Source organism: Nanorana parkeri, unplaced genomic scaffold (assembly GCF_000935625.1).
Source record: "Nanorana parkeri isolate BGI_ZX_2015 unplaced genomic scaffold, ASM93562v1 scaffold748, whole genome shotgun sequence".
Classification (NCBI taxonomy): Eukaryota; Metazoa; Chordata; class Amphibia; order Anura; family Dicroglossidae; genus Nanorana; species Nanorana parkeri.
The window spans coordinates 511,302-529,092 of record NW_017307016.1 but is presented as its reverse complement, the minus strand read 5'-3'; the positions used below and the strand labels follow the sequence as shown (position 1 = coordinate 529,092).

Genomic DNA, 17,791 nt, shown 5'->3' with positions numbered 1-17,791 from the left:
GGCAACGAGTCAGTACACAGCGCCCAGCATCCTGATTGGCCGGGAATCCAGGTCCATGCTCCTCCATGACCAGGTGATGAGGAGGCATGAAGCCGGCTTTCTGGCCAATCAGAAAGCCGGGGGGGCAGGTAATGACTCGCCGTCCGGCTTCCTGATTGGTCAGCTTCCTAATCAATCAGGAAGATAGGCAGAGAGTAACGCTGCTTGGCTTCCCGATTGGCCAGGAAGCCGGCTCCATGCTCCCTCTTCACCAAATGACAAGGGAGCATGGAGCCGGCTTCCGGCCAATCAGGAAGCTGGGCAGCATGTAATGACTTGCTTCCTGATACCGGAAGCTCAGGTTTCGGGCTGGGCATCGGAGCATTTGGGCGAGTACGAGTACTCTCCCAAATACTCGGTATCGGGGCATCCCTTTTCAAGATTGAAAAGTTTTTTTGTAACAAAGCATCTTTTCGATCATTAGGTGTTCACTTTGCGACTTGTTAGAATGCGAAACATTATGGGGGTCTATTCATAAATGTTTTCATCTAAGATTCACTCAAAATTCATACATTTTTCTTAATGGGTTCAATGGTAAAATGTATGAATCCTGGGTGAAAGTTGTGTGGAAACATTCACACATAGCCCCCTCGCGTGAGAAGTGGAATACTGATGAGTGTGGACACACTATCCCGGAAGAGCTAATGGCCTCTCACGTCAAACACGTTGACATTGGCGGTAAGGTCCAACTATGAAACAACTGCTTGTTGGCAAACATGACGGTATCTGAAATCATCGGGAAAACGTGAGCCGAAGCAAACGCACCATATAAATATTTTGAAACCCAGAAATTTTTGTGAACAGTTTTAGACTGTTGCGGGGCAGAAAAACCACCCCGGCACCTGGAATGGTGATGCACCGCAAGCTGCGTCCTCTCAGTGTTACGGTTGTAGGCCAGGGCGGCCAACTTCATCCTGGCCTCCAAGGCGTCCAACTCGAAGTGCATCTGCTCTTGACGATACTTCAACATGAAGCTGTGCAGGAGGGCAGTTTGTCCTTTGTGAAAAAACATGGCAATGTTGTCCAAGTCGTTGAGAAGACCTTCATTGGTCACAATGGTCCTCAGTTGCTGGTAGGCCGGGCTGCTCCGGGATAACCACGGGTGCCGGTCAGTTTCCTCAGGTGTCAGCGGGCGGTGAGCGCACGCATCAAATTCTCTGAAATCGCCCCAGCTATGCTGCCCAGTAATGTGGTAGAGGTAGGACAACCATTTCTGGTGAACCAGTTGTACTTGGTTACTGGTAGAACAGGTTGAATAGTAGAGATGGTTGGTAAGCTCCGGGATCCATTGAGCAATTTTGGCACAGCCAATTTTGCGACTAGCCACCGTCAGCTTTTTGCGCAAGCTTTTACAGTACTCCCATATGTCGTATTTGTGTGATATGCCGTTGTATTGCTCCTCCATCGTGCAATGAAGGTTATGATGTTTGGCTGTGCAAACGGTCTCAATGGTAAGCCCGTCGTCCATGAGGTTATCCAAGCAGTTTGTGTAGGCTAGCCTTTTCATCGCCATGGGTGGCTTCAGACTGGTCGAATGCACTACGTGGATGTTGAAGACTTTCTTGGTTGTGGATTCCAGGAAGGTGTAGGAACAGAACCTTCCACCACTTCTAAAAGTACCACATTGGCTGTCACCAACAAGGCAAAGGGGGTGACCAAGGAAGAAATTGTGGTTCTGCTGCTGCTCATGAAGCCAGTGTAGGTCCACAACGGGAAACAGGTATTTCCTCTGCAAAACCGAGTATCTCTTGGGGGAGACAAATGGAACCCCCATAAAACGGAACATTTCATCCACCTTTTTGATGTTGCTGCCACTGAAGAGCACAGCGGCAGTGCCTATCAGATCTCCCATGCATGTTCTTCCCTTCTTGGGTTGACTTTGCCATAGACAACTAGCGTGATCGTTATAACAACGTCCGATAACAGTGAGCATCGTCCCGCTGACGTGCTTCTCAATTCCTGCGATGGCAGACTGGCAACCGTCACCGTGGGCACAAGTTAGTTTTTGGAGAAGCTCATCCAGGCAAGATTCAAAAACTAGAAACTTTCTCTCGTGTACCAATCGATCCGCATCCATCCTGTCTTTAGAATATGCGTTGGGGGTTCGGTTTGGTCCATCATCCGACACGCGGTTGGCATCATCGTCGCAGGAGTCTGTAGAAAATTGTGAATTATCGTTGGCACAAACTGACGTAGCTGGAGTTGAACCCTTTAGGTAGACATGATCATGCCCTATCTTCCATGACTCAGCCTCAAAATGATGTCCAGGTATGGTTTCGGTGTTTGTACTGGCGTCCACCATTTCAACAAGGCTGTTTGTTGACACGTCCATCTTCCACATGCTGGTTATGGTGCTGGCGTGTTTCCGACCAATCTTTGCGTCGGTGCTTATCTTTTTGTTTTTCACTCCCTGGAAAGGATTGGTGCGTGTTCCGGCATCTCGTGATTTGTAGTACAAGTCGGTGCGGGTGCTCACATCCTTGCACTCCACGGTAGCTGAAATACCTTTATCTTCTTGCCGGGTGAGATTGTAGGCCTTGAGAAGAGTGTCGTAGTCTTGGCTAGAGGCGTCAGCCTTAAACCTCTTTTCCGGAGGCGGGGCAGCCTCGTCCTCAGAGTCGGACTCTCTATACTTCGGGAAGAGGGTTGGGACAGCCTCAGTCCGAAGGATACTTCGACATCCCTGACTGATGTAGCTTTCTGGAGTGAAATGGTCGGAACAGATTCGGAAGGCGTCCGTTTTCTTGCCTTCCAGAATCCTCTGAGCAAAGGCATCCAAATTCCCGAAGTTCTGCCCTATCTTGAGCAGCCAGTGCTTTATTCTCTGGAGGTTGTGAGGGAACACGTGCAGTGTGACACCTCGGGACGCTGACTTGCGCGTTGTGTTCTTACAGTTTGCCACGATGCACTTCGGCATGGTGCCTCCCTACAACAGAGAAGTTCAGATGTATTAAACTGAATGATAACATGTGACAACGTAACAGAATAATGATGCATGATGAGTTGGTAGCTCCTTATTTCAACGCTTCCAACATGCCAGTTGGCGCCAGATGTCTTGCTGGCTGGTAATGTATGCCAGGCCAAATCAAGTTCCCCAGCTAGAAGATAAGCCTTCAGACTAGGGATGCACCGATACCGGTATTTTGGTACCGGTATAAAAAAAAATATTTCCGGTACTCGCCGATACCAATTACCGAGTACCGGAAGTCCCATTCAGGAAGCCAGGTGGCGTGCAATGACTCGCCACCTGGCTTCCTGATTAACAAGAAAGCCGTCCCAGCCTGTCCCCTCTCACCTCGGCATGTCCAGCCTGGAACGGTCTTGCTGGCCAATCATGGAAGCCGGGCGCCGTGTAATGACGCGGCGCCCTGCTTTATGATTGGCCGGGAGGCCGTCTCAATGCTCCCTCGTCTCAGAGACACAACAGGAAGTTAAGAGGAAATGCCCTCATAGACAGCTGTCATCACAGTAGGTGTTTGCACTGTACCTTTTTTGATTTCCCAACACTTTTTTTGTCTCAGGAGAGGGTGAATCTCCACAGCAGCAATACTGAGCACTGGAAACATTACGAGGGTTCTAATCCCTCCCCCTCCATCCAAAACGAAAATATTTAGGAATTCAGCATCACGCCGTTCCCAGAACAGGAATGTTATAATGTTGCAGAAGGCAGAGTGTATATTGTACAGACAAGGATACATTGTACAGACAAGGATACATTGTACATCAGATTTTCTCAACCAGGCACACCCCAGTACCTCCTTGCTTCCTCAATCATACATGGATACATTGCACAGGCAAGGATGTGCTGCACATACATAGATACATTGTACAGACAAGGATGTGCTGCACATACATGGATACATTGCACAGGCAATGATAGGCTGCACATACATGGATACATTGCACAGGCAAGGATGCGTTGTACATACATGGATACATTGTACAGACAAGGATGCGTTGTACATACATGGATACATTGTACAGACAAGGATGCATTGCACAGGCAAGGATGTGCTGCACATACAAGGATACATTGTACAGACAAGGTTGCATTGCACAGGCAAGGATGCGTTGCACATACAAGGATACATTGTACAGACAAGGATGCGTTGCACATACATGGATACATTGTACAGACAAGGATGCGTTGCACATACATTGTACAGACAAGGTTGCCTTGCACAGGCAAGGATGTGCTGCACATACATAAATACATTGTACAGACAAGGATGCGTTGCACATACATGGATACATTGCACAGGCAAGGATGTGCTGCACATACATGGATACATTGTACAGGCAAGGATGCGCTGCACATACATGGATACATTGCACAGACAAGGATGCGTTGTACATACATGGATACATTGTACAGACAAGGATGTGCTGCACATACATGGATACATTGTACAGACAAGGATGCGTTGTACATACATGGATACATTGTACAGACAAGGATGCGTTGCACAGGCAAGGATGTGCTGCACATACATGGATACATTGTACAGACAAGGATGCGTTGCACATACATGGATACATTGCACACACAGCGTGGGTCTCACCTGGGTATCTCCAGCTCACAGGGGATTCCAGCACCTCCAGTCTCTTCGGAAGAACTCCAGCCTGGAAGTGAACTCAGCCAGGAAGTCACACAGCCGATCTGGCAAGGGATTCTGGGAAATGTAGTCATGCTACAAGCAAAACCTACAGTGCTAAATGGAGTGAGGAACTACATATTATGATGTAGTTATTTTGTAATCTTATAAAGTATTTATTTTACTGACAGAGTAGCGGATGTTTGGAACAGACTTCCAGCAGAGGTGCCGAGTCAATTAACAGAATATATCAACAGTCTTGGGACAAACACTACACAAAAATGTAAAAATAATAATAATATTAATAGTAATAAAAACACCAAAAAAAACCACACAAGATCAGCAGTCGGTCTTTTGCATTGTCTTCTATGGCTGCAGTGGCTGTAGGTGCACGCTAGTAGTTGCCCTCTGTAGGAGAAAATGCTGCTTTTTTGTGGCTTCATTGACTGAAAGGAAACTTCTACGGACATAAGTACACAAGATGTCATTGCTCACCTGCCTTTCACTATGTCTGGCTGTCTCTGGCTTCAAGCTGACCCAGAACAAGCATGCAGCCAGTGAAGTCCAAGCAAAGTCAGAACCCCTGATTTGCATTCTCAGAAGAAATAAGCACCTTTAGATCGGCTTAGCAGCCAGGCATCCTGCATTTTCAACAAGAGAGCCCAGCGATTGCGATATATGTAGTTTTCCTAGTTCGGTTTCTGTTCAATTTATTTTGTCTAAAAACTGATTACTTCCTCTTCCAGTTACGGGTGTCACTGAGTTATAACCTTTAATATATCGGATCTAGAGACCATAATACAGTATTGCATTACATGTTTTATTTCCTATGCTCCTCAGCTCCATCTAGTGGCCATAATACGGTGTTACATTACATGTTTTATTTCCTATGCTCCTCAGCTCCATCTAGTGGCCATAATACAGTGTTACATTACATGTTATATTTCCTATGCTCCTCAGCTCCATCTAGTGGCCATAATACAGTGTTACATTACATGTTTTAATTCCTATGCTCCTCAGCTCCATCTAGTGGCCATAATATGGTGTTACATTACATCACATTTTACCTGAAAAGAAAATAAACTAAAAATGACACAGGATGTCACAATGTCTCTCCTCGCATTTATGAGCATCACTTGTCTTCCTGTAGACACAGGAAGTGAGGGAAAATCTCTCCAGTGTGAGGTTAATCCCCTCTTGGACATCCCTACTAGCCCTCTAAGAAGCTGTGTGTGAGGTGTCAACAGTGTCATCTCTGAGCCTGATGAAAGGGACCCTGCGTGGCCCCGAAAGTGCTTGATATCTGAAGGACATCTATCCAATAAAATGGATTTGCATTGACTTGGAAAGGGTTGTGCTGGTGTGCTGATGACATCGTTATTCAACGTTCTGAGGTATCAACGGGGTGAAATACACAGGAACAGCCCAGACATTGACAACAGCCAAATAGGCACAGATGCAAAAAACAGTACTAAGGGGCTGCTTTATAAATCTTCTACCCAGCATACAGCTGTGTGAATGCCATTTGCATGGTACTACTGCCACTAGGTGGTGCTGAGGAGCACTGGAATTTCCCATCTTCCTTGGCTCCTTCTGGTGGCGGTAGTGCTGTGCAAATAGCATTCACCGAGCTGTATGCTGGGCAAAATATTTATATATCAGTCCCTAAGCCTTCAGACAAATGTTTAGAGAAATGGCTGACAATAGCAGAGTTCAGATGCAGTTGGGAATGGTCATAGGCAGGGCCGGATTTACTTTCTCTGCTGCCCCAAGGCCAGGTTCCTCAATGCATCCCCCCCCCCCGCCAAATCCCCCCAATGGAGAATGTCAGACCTGCAGGCTGCATACGAGTGATCTCGGTGACATCGCCGAGATCATTTGTACAAAACAAGCGGCGGCTTCCCCGCTCTACATTTTGCTCTGCTTGCCCAAAGCAGGGCTAAATGTAGAAAACATTTTTCACCCCCATGGAGAATGGCAGACCTGCAGGCTGCATACAATGTTGCCGAGATCACTTGTACAAAACAAGTGGTGGCTTCCCCGCTGTACATTTAGCTCTGCTTGCCCCTCTACTCCCTGCTGCCCCGAGGCGGGGCCTTGGTTAGCCTTGTGCAAAATCCGTCCCTGGTCATAGGAGTGATTCAGAGTGTAGTGCAATCAGATGAGACTATTGACAGGCGGTCATGGGTCCGTGCACAGTTGTCCCCACACCGTATACAGGCACCCACACGGGAAACCCAAACACGTATGACCACACCGGACAAAGCAAATGCGTTATATACAGTTTATTTGTAACCAGCAAAACCAAATGAAACACCCAAAAGCAAGAATATGCAATGTGACACCAACTAGATATAACCCCCAACACCTAAAAAATATAACAGGAGCAAATAGCTAAATACAGGTAACAGCAACAGGACTACAAGCAGGTAATGGCAACATAAGCAAGTCTCAGTCCTGGGGACTCTGGATACACAGGAAGTAACAACAGGATACTGAGCTATGTCCTGACTGCAGGGAGGGTTTAAATACCCTCCCAGGAAGCACCAGGTGATTGCTAAGTGCTGGCAGCTGGAGACACCCGCAGGTGAGCACTGGAGCTGCAGGTTCCAGCACCACCCAGTGGTGGTCTGGTACCCAACAGTTCCTGGATGCCTGGAGACACCTGCAGGTGGGCACAGGAACTGCAGGGCTTAGCTCCAGCGCCACCTGGAGGCGCTCTGGATCCTAACACAGGCTCAAAGCTGGAAGCTCTGGCTTTACATTAAAGTCCATCAAAAAGGCCAGGTGTGCAGACTACTGTGCAAGGAAATGTCTAGTGAAGAACCAGATCCAGGAAATCTAAGTCTCCGATTTTCTCCAGTTGAGTGCAAGGATTAGCTGTCTGTGATCTGTGACACAAGTGGAGCCATGGACGAATCATTTCACCACCTCTTAGTCTGCAAAATTCATTAATATTTGCGATATCTTTCTATTAGGAGTTCCACAGCTCTGAAAACCTGTTTGTTTCTCAAACTATAAACCAGAGGATTTAACATTGGAACAAGTGCTATGTACAGCAAGGAAAGCATCTTGTTCTGTTGCTTGGAGTGTTCAGACTGCGGGATCAAGTAGGAACCGAGAGACGGTCCATAGAACAATATGAGGATGATGAGATGGGAGGAGCAGCTGGAGAAAGTCTTCCACCTCCCTGCTGGGCTTTGAATGTTGACAATAGTAACTATTATACATGTATATGAAGATAAAATCAACACAAATGGAATCACCCCCAAAAATATGCATTCTACGGACACCATTGTCTGAATCTTAGTGATGTCGCTGCTGGAAAGCTCTATCATGGTCTTCAGGTCACAGTAGAAATGGCTGATAACTCGGGAACGGCAAAAAAATAAGTTGGAAAGTATCACGGCATGGGCGAAGGAATTGCAAAAGCCGACAAGCCAGGCGACGGAACACAATGCGACACACAAGTTCGGGTTCATGATGGTGGTATAGCAGAGAGGGACGCAAATAGCTACATAACGATCATAAGCCATAAACGCCAGGAGACAGAACTCAGCTCCAACACAAAAGGTGAAGAAAAACATCTGCATCATACAGTCTGAGAAAGGAATTCCGGAATCACCGGATATTGTAACAGATAAAAATTTCGGGAGAGTGGCCGACACGTAGACGATGTCCTGCACAGAGAGGTTACACAAGAAGAAGTACATTGGGGTGTGGAGCAGAGGTACCGCGTACACCAGACCAATAAGAAGCAAGTTTCCCGACACAGATACCAAATAAATCACTAAAATCCCAAAGAAGAGCAGAAGATGAAAATGAAATGGGAGAGAAAGAGGCGAAAAATGAAAATCTCTTTCTTCAGTGCAATTCATGAAAAGGGTCGCAGATGGAAATCAGAAACAATGGAAACACAAGGTCATGTAAATAGTAAATACATCTAAAATAAAAGAGAGTCTGGATGGGTAGCAGAGATAGTCCATGGTCCCATCGCACTCCTGACCGCGTCAATCCCTTCAAGAATTGGTTGCTGCGGTAGTCAACGGGTGGCAGCCGTAACAATCATGAGCTAAAGCAGAGACACCGGCACTCCAAATTTGCAAAATACGTCTATTTATTGACTTGCTTCGTGGTAAAAACCAACAAACGTTTCGGGGTCACAAAGGATCCCCTTCATCAGGTAAAACATGATGGATGGGTAGCAGTTCACTAAAAAGGATGAGGAAGAAAAAGGTAATTGAGAGTTTCTATTTCACAGAATTTATGTCAAAAATGTTGCCATTTTTACAAAATGCTTCAGAGTCCATGAGGAGGGTGAAGTTAAGGTGGCCTTGAAGGTCTTTAAGGGTGCAAAATGCTTTAAATAACTCCCAAAGGCTACAGGACCTCCTTTCAACTATCCTGAACCTGTTCACATGTTCACAAAAATGGCCTCGCTATTTTTTTCCCCACAAATTATGAAAAGAAAAGTAAAAACATACACAAATAAAGAGCAAATACACAGAAAAAAGGGAGAAAAACCACAAATATCAAAAAACACAAAATAAAATCAACTGAACTACCATAAGTACACCCTTCAAAAGCAATAAAAAAAAAAAACCTAAAACAGAAAAATGTTGATTTTTAAAAATCTAATTTTGTCAAATTTTTCAGATTTGTTAATTTTGCTGAAACCACGCCACTTATCCCGATTTACTATTTAAATGTCATGTTTCCGTTGAGTCTCCCAGTGTTCAGATGAGTGTTATAATGTAACATTGAACAGATTGGGACATACTGAATACTTATCTGCACTTAGGGCTGAATTCAGAGATCCCGACTCCACTCTACTCTCCGCTGTTGTCTAAACCGTTGATTCTTTTCCTCTGTCGGTTGCTTGGCAATGGCAACTTGTAAGTACAAAGCAGTGAGGATTTTTGTATTGCTTCAGTCCGTTCTATAGAACTGTGAATATCTGTAAAGAATAAGTCAAGCCAACTGGACTTGCTGTATTTTTCTTGAAGACGTTTCACTGGTCATCCTACCAGCTTTCTCAATTCAGAATGAAAAATGAAATCAGAATGAATTCAAGAACGTCTTCAAGAAAAATGCAGCAAGTCCAGTTGCCTTGACTTATTCTTTACAGATATACCATGTGACCTGGATGAATGAGAACCTTCTCAGACATATAGAACTGTGATCTCGCTTCCCATGTGACTCATTTGCTATAACATCTTGGAGTTTACATACACCGAGTCATTCATAATCTTTCTTTTTTTTTTGTTTCAGGACACAAGTTGATACATTGTGATGTGTTTGGTCCTACAGACTTATTGCTGTGATCTCTATGACTAACCCCTAATGGGGAGAAATGTGTCAGAGATGGAGCCTCACACAGTGACTTATGTACTGCCCAGTAAACAATAAAGTAATTTTTTTTAAATAGTAGATTCAACAGTAGTGGAGCTTGAATTATTTTTGCCAGGAACAATATACAGAGATCAGCCAATCATGTGTTCTTCTGGCTGCTCCAATACACATTCTGAATAGTAACTGAGGACTTGGCATATCACCGTTGCCCTTATCACTGCCTTACTGAACAAGGAAAATGCAGAAAACTAATTTTATTTCTTATTACTAATGCTTTATAACCAGGGCCGGATTTCCCACAAGGCCAACCAAGGCCCGGCCTCAGGGCAGCAGGGAGTAGAGGGGCAGCAGGGAGTAGAGGAGCAGCAGGGGTGTGAAATTCCTATCTCCCGATGCCCGGGACATGCAGTTCCGGGCATTGAGCGGGTAGTTGTTTTTCTACATTTAGTCCTGCTTTGGGCAAGCAGAGCGAAATATACAGCGGGGAATCCGCCGCTTGTTTTGTATGCGGCCTGCAGGTATGCCATTCTCCATGGGGGTGGGGGGCTTTTTGACAGGTAGATTGGCGCATTGAGGAACCTGGCCTTGGGGCAGCAGAGAGAGTAAATTCGGCCCTGTTCATAACTTGAAGTAGAATTAAAGTCTGGGTTTTCTTTGGCATATATCTATTGCTAGTAAGCAGTAGGTATATGCCCCAACATTAAAAGACAAAAAAAAAAGTTGGACAACACCAACAAAACTTACCTGTGTCAGCGCCGCTCGCTCCCCGCTGCAGAGGTCCCGGCTCCTGAACGCTGCGAAGGAGGAAGTGTGGGCGGGCGCATGCGCAGTACAGAGCGTTGGAGGGGAGAGGAGGAGAGCCCCGCTGACACTGAATGGACGCAGCCGTGAGACCCGAGGAGCCTGCTCTGGATCAGAGACCGGCACCAGCGCTGGAAGGACTTTGGGAAACAAGTGGAAGGAAGGAGCTGTCCGGATCAAGAGGCATCACACAATCCAACATTGTCATAAATGCCTTGAATTCAGGTTGCAGAGTATTTTATATGTTTCATTTCGTATAATATTACACACAGATATTCTCAGATGATTTTACAATTTTTGTTTTAATTTCCCCCATGGCAGATAAAATAATAATAGCTGAATTGTCGCCAAAGGCATTATCCCATGGGGACAGTTTCCACAGTAAAGGTGTGCACACCAATTCATCCTGCAATTGTTTTACTGATGGTTTTACCTTTCAGGCAAGTTTACAGCAGAACCCCAGTAAAAAATAAATAAAAGCTAAATGAAAGAAAAAAGAAACAGATGCATTGAATGCAAAGATGTATTGAGGGCAATGAAGTACATCAAAGAAAAATATTTGAGTTCCAAATAATTTTAGAACAAAAAAATTAAATAGGAGGAATCCTGTTTTTTTTTTTCTTATACTAATGTAAATGTTGATTTTTTTTTTTTTTATGAATCTACAGTATAATTACAAGTGTTATGGTTTAACAAAAGGAAACAGTGTGTAAAATCGTTTATTAAAATAAATAAAACAAGGGATATACACTGAGTGGCCGGATTATTATGACCACCACCATCAGTACTTGGTTGGGCCGCCTGTTTTCCCGCTCGCGCACGCCGAGCGGCGCGCGCGGGGGGGCGTGTCTGAGCGGACGTCTAAAGACGCCCGCTCAGATCTAGAGAGCTCGGGCCGGCCGTTTTTTTACTGCGGACGGCCCGGAGGTGGTTAACAACAGTGGCTCTTGATCCTTTAACGAATTCTGCTGTTTTGCTGATACTCGCTCCATGGCTCCGAGCGCCAGCAATCATCCCGCGTTCAAAGGCTGTTACATCGCGTTGTTTCCCCGTATCTTCAGAAACAAATCACTTCTACTGTCTTGGTAACCAACCTGCTTCCCTATTTATAATGGTCTGGCCCTCTAGCAACTTCAGCGCCAAATTATAGCTAATTTGCCTACAAACGTCAGTCGGTCATAATAATCGTTATGCGGATTAGTCTGAATCTGAAATTTTCATTCATTTCAGATGCAGCAGATCATTTTTAATGAATTTTCGTCTCAGCAAAGTGACATTAGAAATAAAAGTTACATTTTTATTTTTGACTTTTGAAAGTCCACAGAAACAAACAAAAACAACATTAATGGAAATTAATGGAAAATGCCTAGTTAGTTAGACAGGAGTATGATCCAACCAAATACGCAATCTGATCTGTGAGGAGGGGCAATGTCTAGTGGAGCCTAAGCGATCAATAAATAGTCAAAATGACCAGGGCCGGATTTCCCACAAGGCCCGGCCTCGGGGGCAGCAGGGAGTAGAGGGGCAGCTCATTGAGGAACCTTGGGGCAGCAGAGAGAGTAAATCCGGCCCAGAAAATGACTAAGTGAGCCATGTGAAAGCCATGTCTGTAGGATGTAGGATACGCCACACGTCCACTAATCCTAATTTAAGCAAAAGACGGGGAAGCGTAAGATAAAGATGACTTATGCATAGAACAATTAAGTCTTGGAACCAGAGTGAGGTTGAAGTTGTGATGGAAATGACATTTGAGCATCTCATTATTAATTAATAGCGTCCTTCCTAATTTGTTTAGACATTCTCAGTTCTAGCTCCAGAGCTGCTAAGCTAGTCCCTTTGATAATTTAAAGCCCTTTGCACCAAAAGCCACCAAAAGCCAAATTGTTTATCCAAAACTTTTCCCTACGCCTGGTGTGAATTAGCCTTAATGGTCTCTGTACGACAGGGGTCGTAAATAGCTAATACCACAGTAATTGTTCAACTAAATCCCTACAGATCACCTGGTGGATAAGGAAGGAATGTGTGTACCCCACTGAGTCATAAACTGAGAGTTACAATATATTATTATTATTATTATTACATAGTACTTATATAGCGCCAACAGTTTGCGCAGCGCTTTACTATGTAAGGAAGACATTACAATTACAATACAATTCAAGACAGGGTGGTAAGGAGGGCCCTGCCCCTGAGGGCTTACAATCTGAAAGAGGAGGGGGAAATGATACAAGAGGAGGTAGCTGTGTGGGGATGAATTGTCTGAGAACGTGATGGTATATATAATATATTGGTATATATAACCCCATGGTATATATAACAATATATAACCCAATTTTCATAACTCGGAATCAGAGAATGATATCGTAAAAGTAATCACATAAATAGCTGTGCCTCGTCAAGAAAAATCTACACATATCAATCATAGGTGGGTTATGATGGCCTAACAAGCCAGATTAATCCTTCTGGGCCAGCCATAATTTACACACATGCCAAGTTTATGATTGATTTGAAGCTAATTTCTTGAAACACAATAATCCACAGTTAGTTTAAGGCTAAACTATGAAAATCAAGGAATATATTAATTTATGTCTTTATTCAACCTCAAATACTATGTAACTATGTAACTATGTAACTATGTAACAATAATATTGACAGTTTGGGTGGAGCAGAGAAGGGCATCGTAAAGGCTTAGTCCTCCTGCTCAACTTCCCCAGCCCTGGCTTATGGAGTGACACAATGACACCACCTAGATGACTGACAAAAATCTGCATCAAGGGCAGCTAAGGAGCTTGTCGTACCATCATATTCCTGTCTGAAAGGACGGTGGTATCATAGGCTTGGTTTTTGAATTGTCACAGCATTTGCTGAGAATGGTGCATGTTTCTGTTAAAACATGTGATGGCAGCTAATGTTTTTTATGTAAAGGGTTAACTGCAGAGGTAACCAACCCTAGTGATGATCACTGTCAAGCTGCTGGCCTGAGATTGCTGGCCATGAGCTGGGAAATCCCTGCACAGGGTGAGGCTGGGAGTGGTATTGCCACATTTTTATGATGGCTCGATCGGTTCAGAACTGCATATAGTCACATGTTATTAATTTACAGTGGGTTCGGACTGGTGCATTCGTCACAGAAGTCTCCCCTCCATTAGCAAGTTGTGGTGTTGAAAGTCCTCTATAATGGAGATGAGGGAGTCAAGAAAACAAACCTGACCTTGGTTGGGAAATTGCATGTTAGCTAAAGTATAAATCCCATTGTTAACCTTGAGGAGAACAAATCTCCCTGGAGGGTCGATCAGCTATTGGGTGGAAGGACTTATGTAAAACAGTAGAAAGCCCCTTGGATTTTGAGATAGGGTTAGGGCACTGAAACCACTTAGGATAATATTTGTTAAGAAGAGTAGGAACCTTATCTTCCCTAAAAAGGGTTTCCTGAAGAAGCAGTTTTACATTTGTGAAAATGATATAAAATCTGGTTATGTTTTTGAAACCCCGAACGTTCAGGTAAGAGATTGATGAATGTAGCTTATCCATGAATGACGTTAGTCTCTGGTAGCTCAACCCTTAGGCAGATAGAGAAAGTTACAAAAGAAGGAGTGGAAAAAAGAGCTAGAGCAGAAGGTAGAGAGGGAAGGAGCAGCAAAGGAAAGGAGAGAGAAAAGAGCTGAAAGAAATTCCATATATCATGATGGAGCCATGCAAGAGTGCGACGCTCTATCTTGTGGTAGAAAACAAGAATGCAAGTAAATATAAAACAATACCAAAAACTAGGAGAAATACAGGTGAAACTCAATTAATTAGAATATCGGGCAAAAGTAATTGCAGTAAGTGCTGCAAAAGGGGCCCAAACCAAGTACTGAGTACATATGCATGCTTGTACTTTTCAGAGGTCCGATATTGTTCTATGTACAATCCTTGTTTTATTGATTGCATGTAATAATCTACTTTTCTGAGATTGTGGATTTGGGTTCTCGGGGTTTTCATGAGCTGTAAGCCATAATCATCACAATTATGACAAATCACGGCTTGAATTATCTTGCTTTGCATGTAATGAGTCTCTCTCATATATTAGTTTCACCTTTTAAGTTGCATTAGTGAAATAAATGAACTTTGCACGATATTCTAATTATTCGAGTTTCACCTGTATACCAGTGCTACAAAAGTAAGACAATGAGGGTGCTAAGTGGGGTCGTAAGTGTCACAGGAGGGGAACCCCCACTCCAGGGTATTAAAAAGTATCATAAGGCACTTAAACAAGTTAACAACAGTAATAACAAAATAACCCAAATACAAAAGGTTAGAAAGCAGAAAACATTCCTAAGGTCAATTATAACAACATCTCTAAATAAAGAACACAAGTCCTGTATGGAGGTCAAAATGGACTATGGAGAATTCAAGGGCAGCTCTATTCCTGCATTGTGAACTTGAACAGACATCACACAGTGTCAGTAGGGAAGGAAAATCCAATGCAGGAACGTCAAAATCCCCAGAGGTCCTATGATCTAAATTGTGAACACAGCAGGTAAGGAGATGAGAGACAACATGTCAGGTGTGATGTAATGAGAACGTTTTGCAACAACAAAGTCACAACCTGTGGCAGAGGATGATGTCTTGCAGCAGTGCAAAAAGGAAAGAGACACAGAGGAGAATGTCTAGGGGTACTATTTCCAGTGGTGGGTGGCAGTGGAGGTTCCGGGTGGTTTCCCTTCTTGGCTCGACATTGTTGCCACCACTCAGATCAAGGTGCGAAGCCAGGGATTTCAAAGGCCAGTCTGGTAAGTCCACTCAAAGTAATTCAACTTTAACTTCAAAGTGAAGCAGATCTCCCAGACCCCTGAAGATCACAGATGTATACCTGGTGGTGAGTGATAAGTTCAAAGGGGTAACCCCATTTGTAGGAAATGCCTTTAGACCGCAGCACCTCCAGTAGTGGTTCGAGTGCCTCACGCATGGATAGGGTGTGTCTGGAGGGATCAGGTGGAAAGATTTTTTTTAGAGTCATTGAAGTTGATTTTGCCCTGAGACATTATGTGATAATTCAGCTTGGAAACATGTACACAAGAGACAGTATCCCTTGGCAAGAATGTTTCAGGGTTCATGCGGTTCCCCTGACAATCAAAACCAGTGCCTTTAGGTCTGGTAGGATCTTTAGAGGGGACCCTAATGCCAAACAAACAAAGTATGGGGGGGTCCCCCCTAAAATACCTTACTAGACCCTTACTGCCTGTCAATGACATCTCTGCCCCTCCTGTGGCAATCAAGTGTCTCAGACATACATCAGTGTCCATGGAAGTACCGTGTTTCCCCAAAAATAAGACACTGTCTTATATTTTTTTGCCTCAAAAAAACACACTAGGTCTTATTTTCGGGGGAAGGTCTTTTTTTTTTTTAATGTACAACAATCCACACTTATTCATGTACAACAATAGGGTGATCAGGGGTGCCGTACCTTTCCAAGAGCAATTTGCTAACCAATCGCTGGCCAGAATGAGCGAAACGCGCTTTCACTATGAATTCCTCACAGGCGGAGTGCATTTGGTATCATTCCGCCTGTGACAGGAGCCGGCGCTGTAGAGGAGGCATCGGCTTATGCGGATCTGCTCCCTCCGGTGCCGCCTCGCTTCCTCTAGCGCTGGCTTCTTGACAACGCTGATTCTCTCCCGCCTCTCCCGCTGCTCTTCAAGTTCCCCCTTATGCCACCACCGGCCCTGGGAATGGTCACAACTAGGTCTTATTTTCGAGGTAGGTCTTATTTTCGGGGAAACAGGGTATTTAAAAATGGAGATGAGGACACGCAATTTTTTTAGATCATTAAAGGAGAACTATGGGGTTAAGGCTTTTCCCCATAGTTCTCCTTAGGGTAACGGGAGGACACAAACTAGAGTCCTCCCATCACCCTAGGCTCATTATATAGGGAGCTACAGCTTGTGGTATCTGCTGTATCCTGATGTAAAGAATAAACACCTCTTTTGAATGAATCGGTATTGACGAGTTCAGCTATCTGACGAGGATTGTCCGCAGTGAGTATATCTGCTTATACAGGCCAGGCATAGAGGTCTCAGCAAGGGATATATTTTGCTATCACAACAATCGGAGTCAGAATACGTTTTGTGGAAAATTGAGAACAACTGAAACATGAATCTTAAATAATTCTATAACCATGCGGTTACATTAACTGTTAAAACAATGTATGAAACAAATATTTTATATAACGTTTGCTACACATACATTGAGTTCATATTAATTTTAATAATTACATGAAATTTGTATTACAGCATTTATTAATTTCCTAGGGATATTTTTCTTCATAATAATACTCTACTGTAACAATTTCTCATGGGGGTTTTTTCCCTCAGAGGTTCCCGTAAAAAAATATAAATTGAGACTTCTCGAATGGGATCTAATAAAAAAAAAAAAAAGAAGGTGAAGATGCACTACAACAATATAACCCGGAAGAGTCTCCCTTACCTGCAGTGTCTAGATAAATAGAGAGACTATATTGGACTGATGGAAGCTTCTGATCACTAAACAAAGGCAATTATTTATATTTTTTTTTTTTACCTTTGATTAGTAATTTGGCAAGTTTTAAAATCACAAAACAATTTTAATTGCTTTATCCATGTCATAAAAATGTCATAATTAAGACTGGAAAAGCTTAAGATTAGATGGAATTGAATATTATTACTATTATTATTATTAGTATCATTATTATACAGGATTTATAGAGCGCCAACAGTGTGCGCAGCGCTTTACAATATAAGGAAGACATTACAGTCACAATACAAGACAAGACAAGATGGTAAGGAGGGCCCCGCCCCTGAGGGCTTACATTCTAAAAGGGAGAATAAACTTGGTGCTTAAGCCGTAAATCATGGCAACTGTTAGAAAGGCAAAATATACTCAGATAAAGCAAAATAGTTATATGATAAATCTCTACAAGAATTCACAAAATTATTATTATTTTTTTTTTTTTGCAGCATTTTTCGGTTTTGGTGCAATTTCCAATGGAA

At 43.6% G+C, this 17,791-nt stretch overlaps 1 protein-coding gene across 1 annotated transcript; it reads right to left on the bottom strand.

The window, feature by feature from the left end:
* Positions 1-7,585: 7,585 nt before the first annotated feature.
* On the bottom strand, positions 7,586-8,512 carry LOC108793435 (olfactory receptor 2M2-like). Its single transcript, XM_018564384.1, has one exon. The coding sequence runs from the start codon at positions 8,510-8,512 to the stop codon at positions 7,586-7,588; it is 927 nt and encodes a 308-aa protein (XP_018419886.1).
* Positions 8,513-17,791: the final 9,279 nt, after the last annotated feature.

Excerpts from the sequence above, each read along its gene's own strand:
- LOC108793435 (XM_018564384.1), bottom strand. The coding sequence starts at position 8,512 with ATGAATTGCACTGAAGAAAGAGATTTTCATTTTTCGCCTCTTTCTCTC.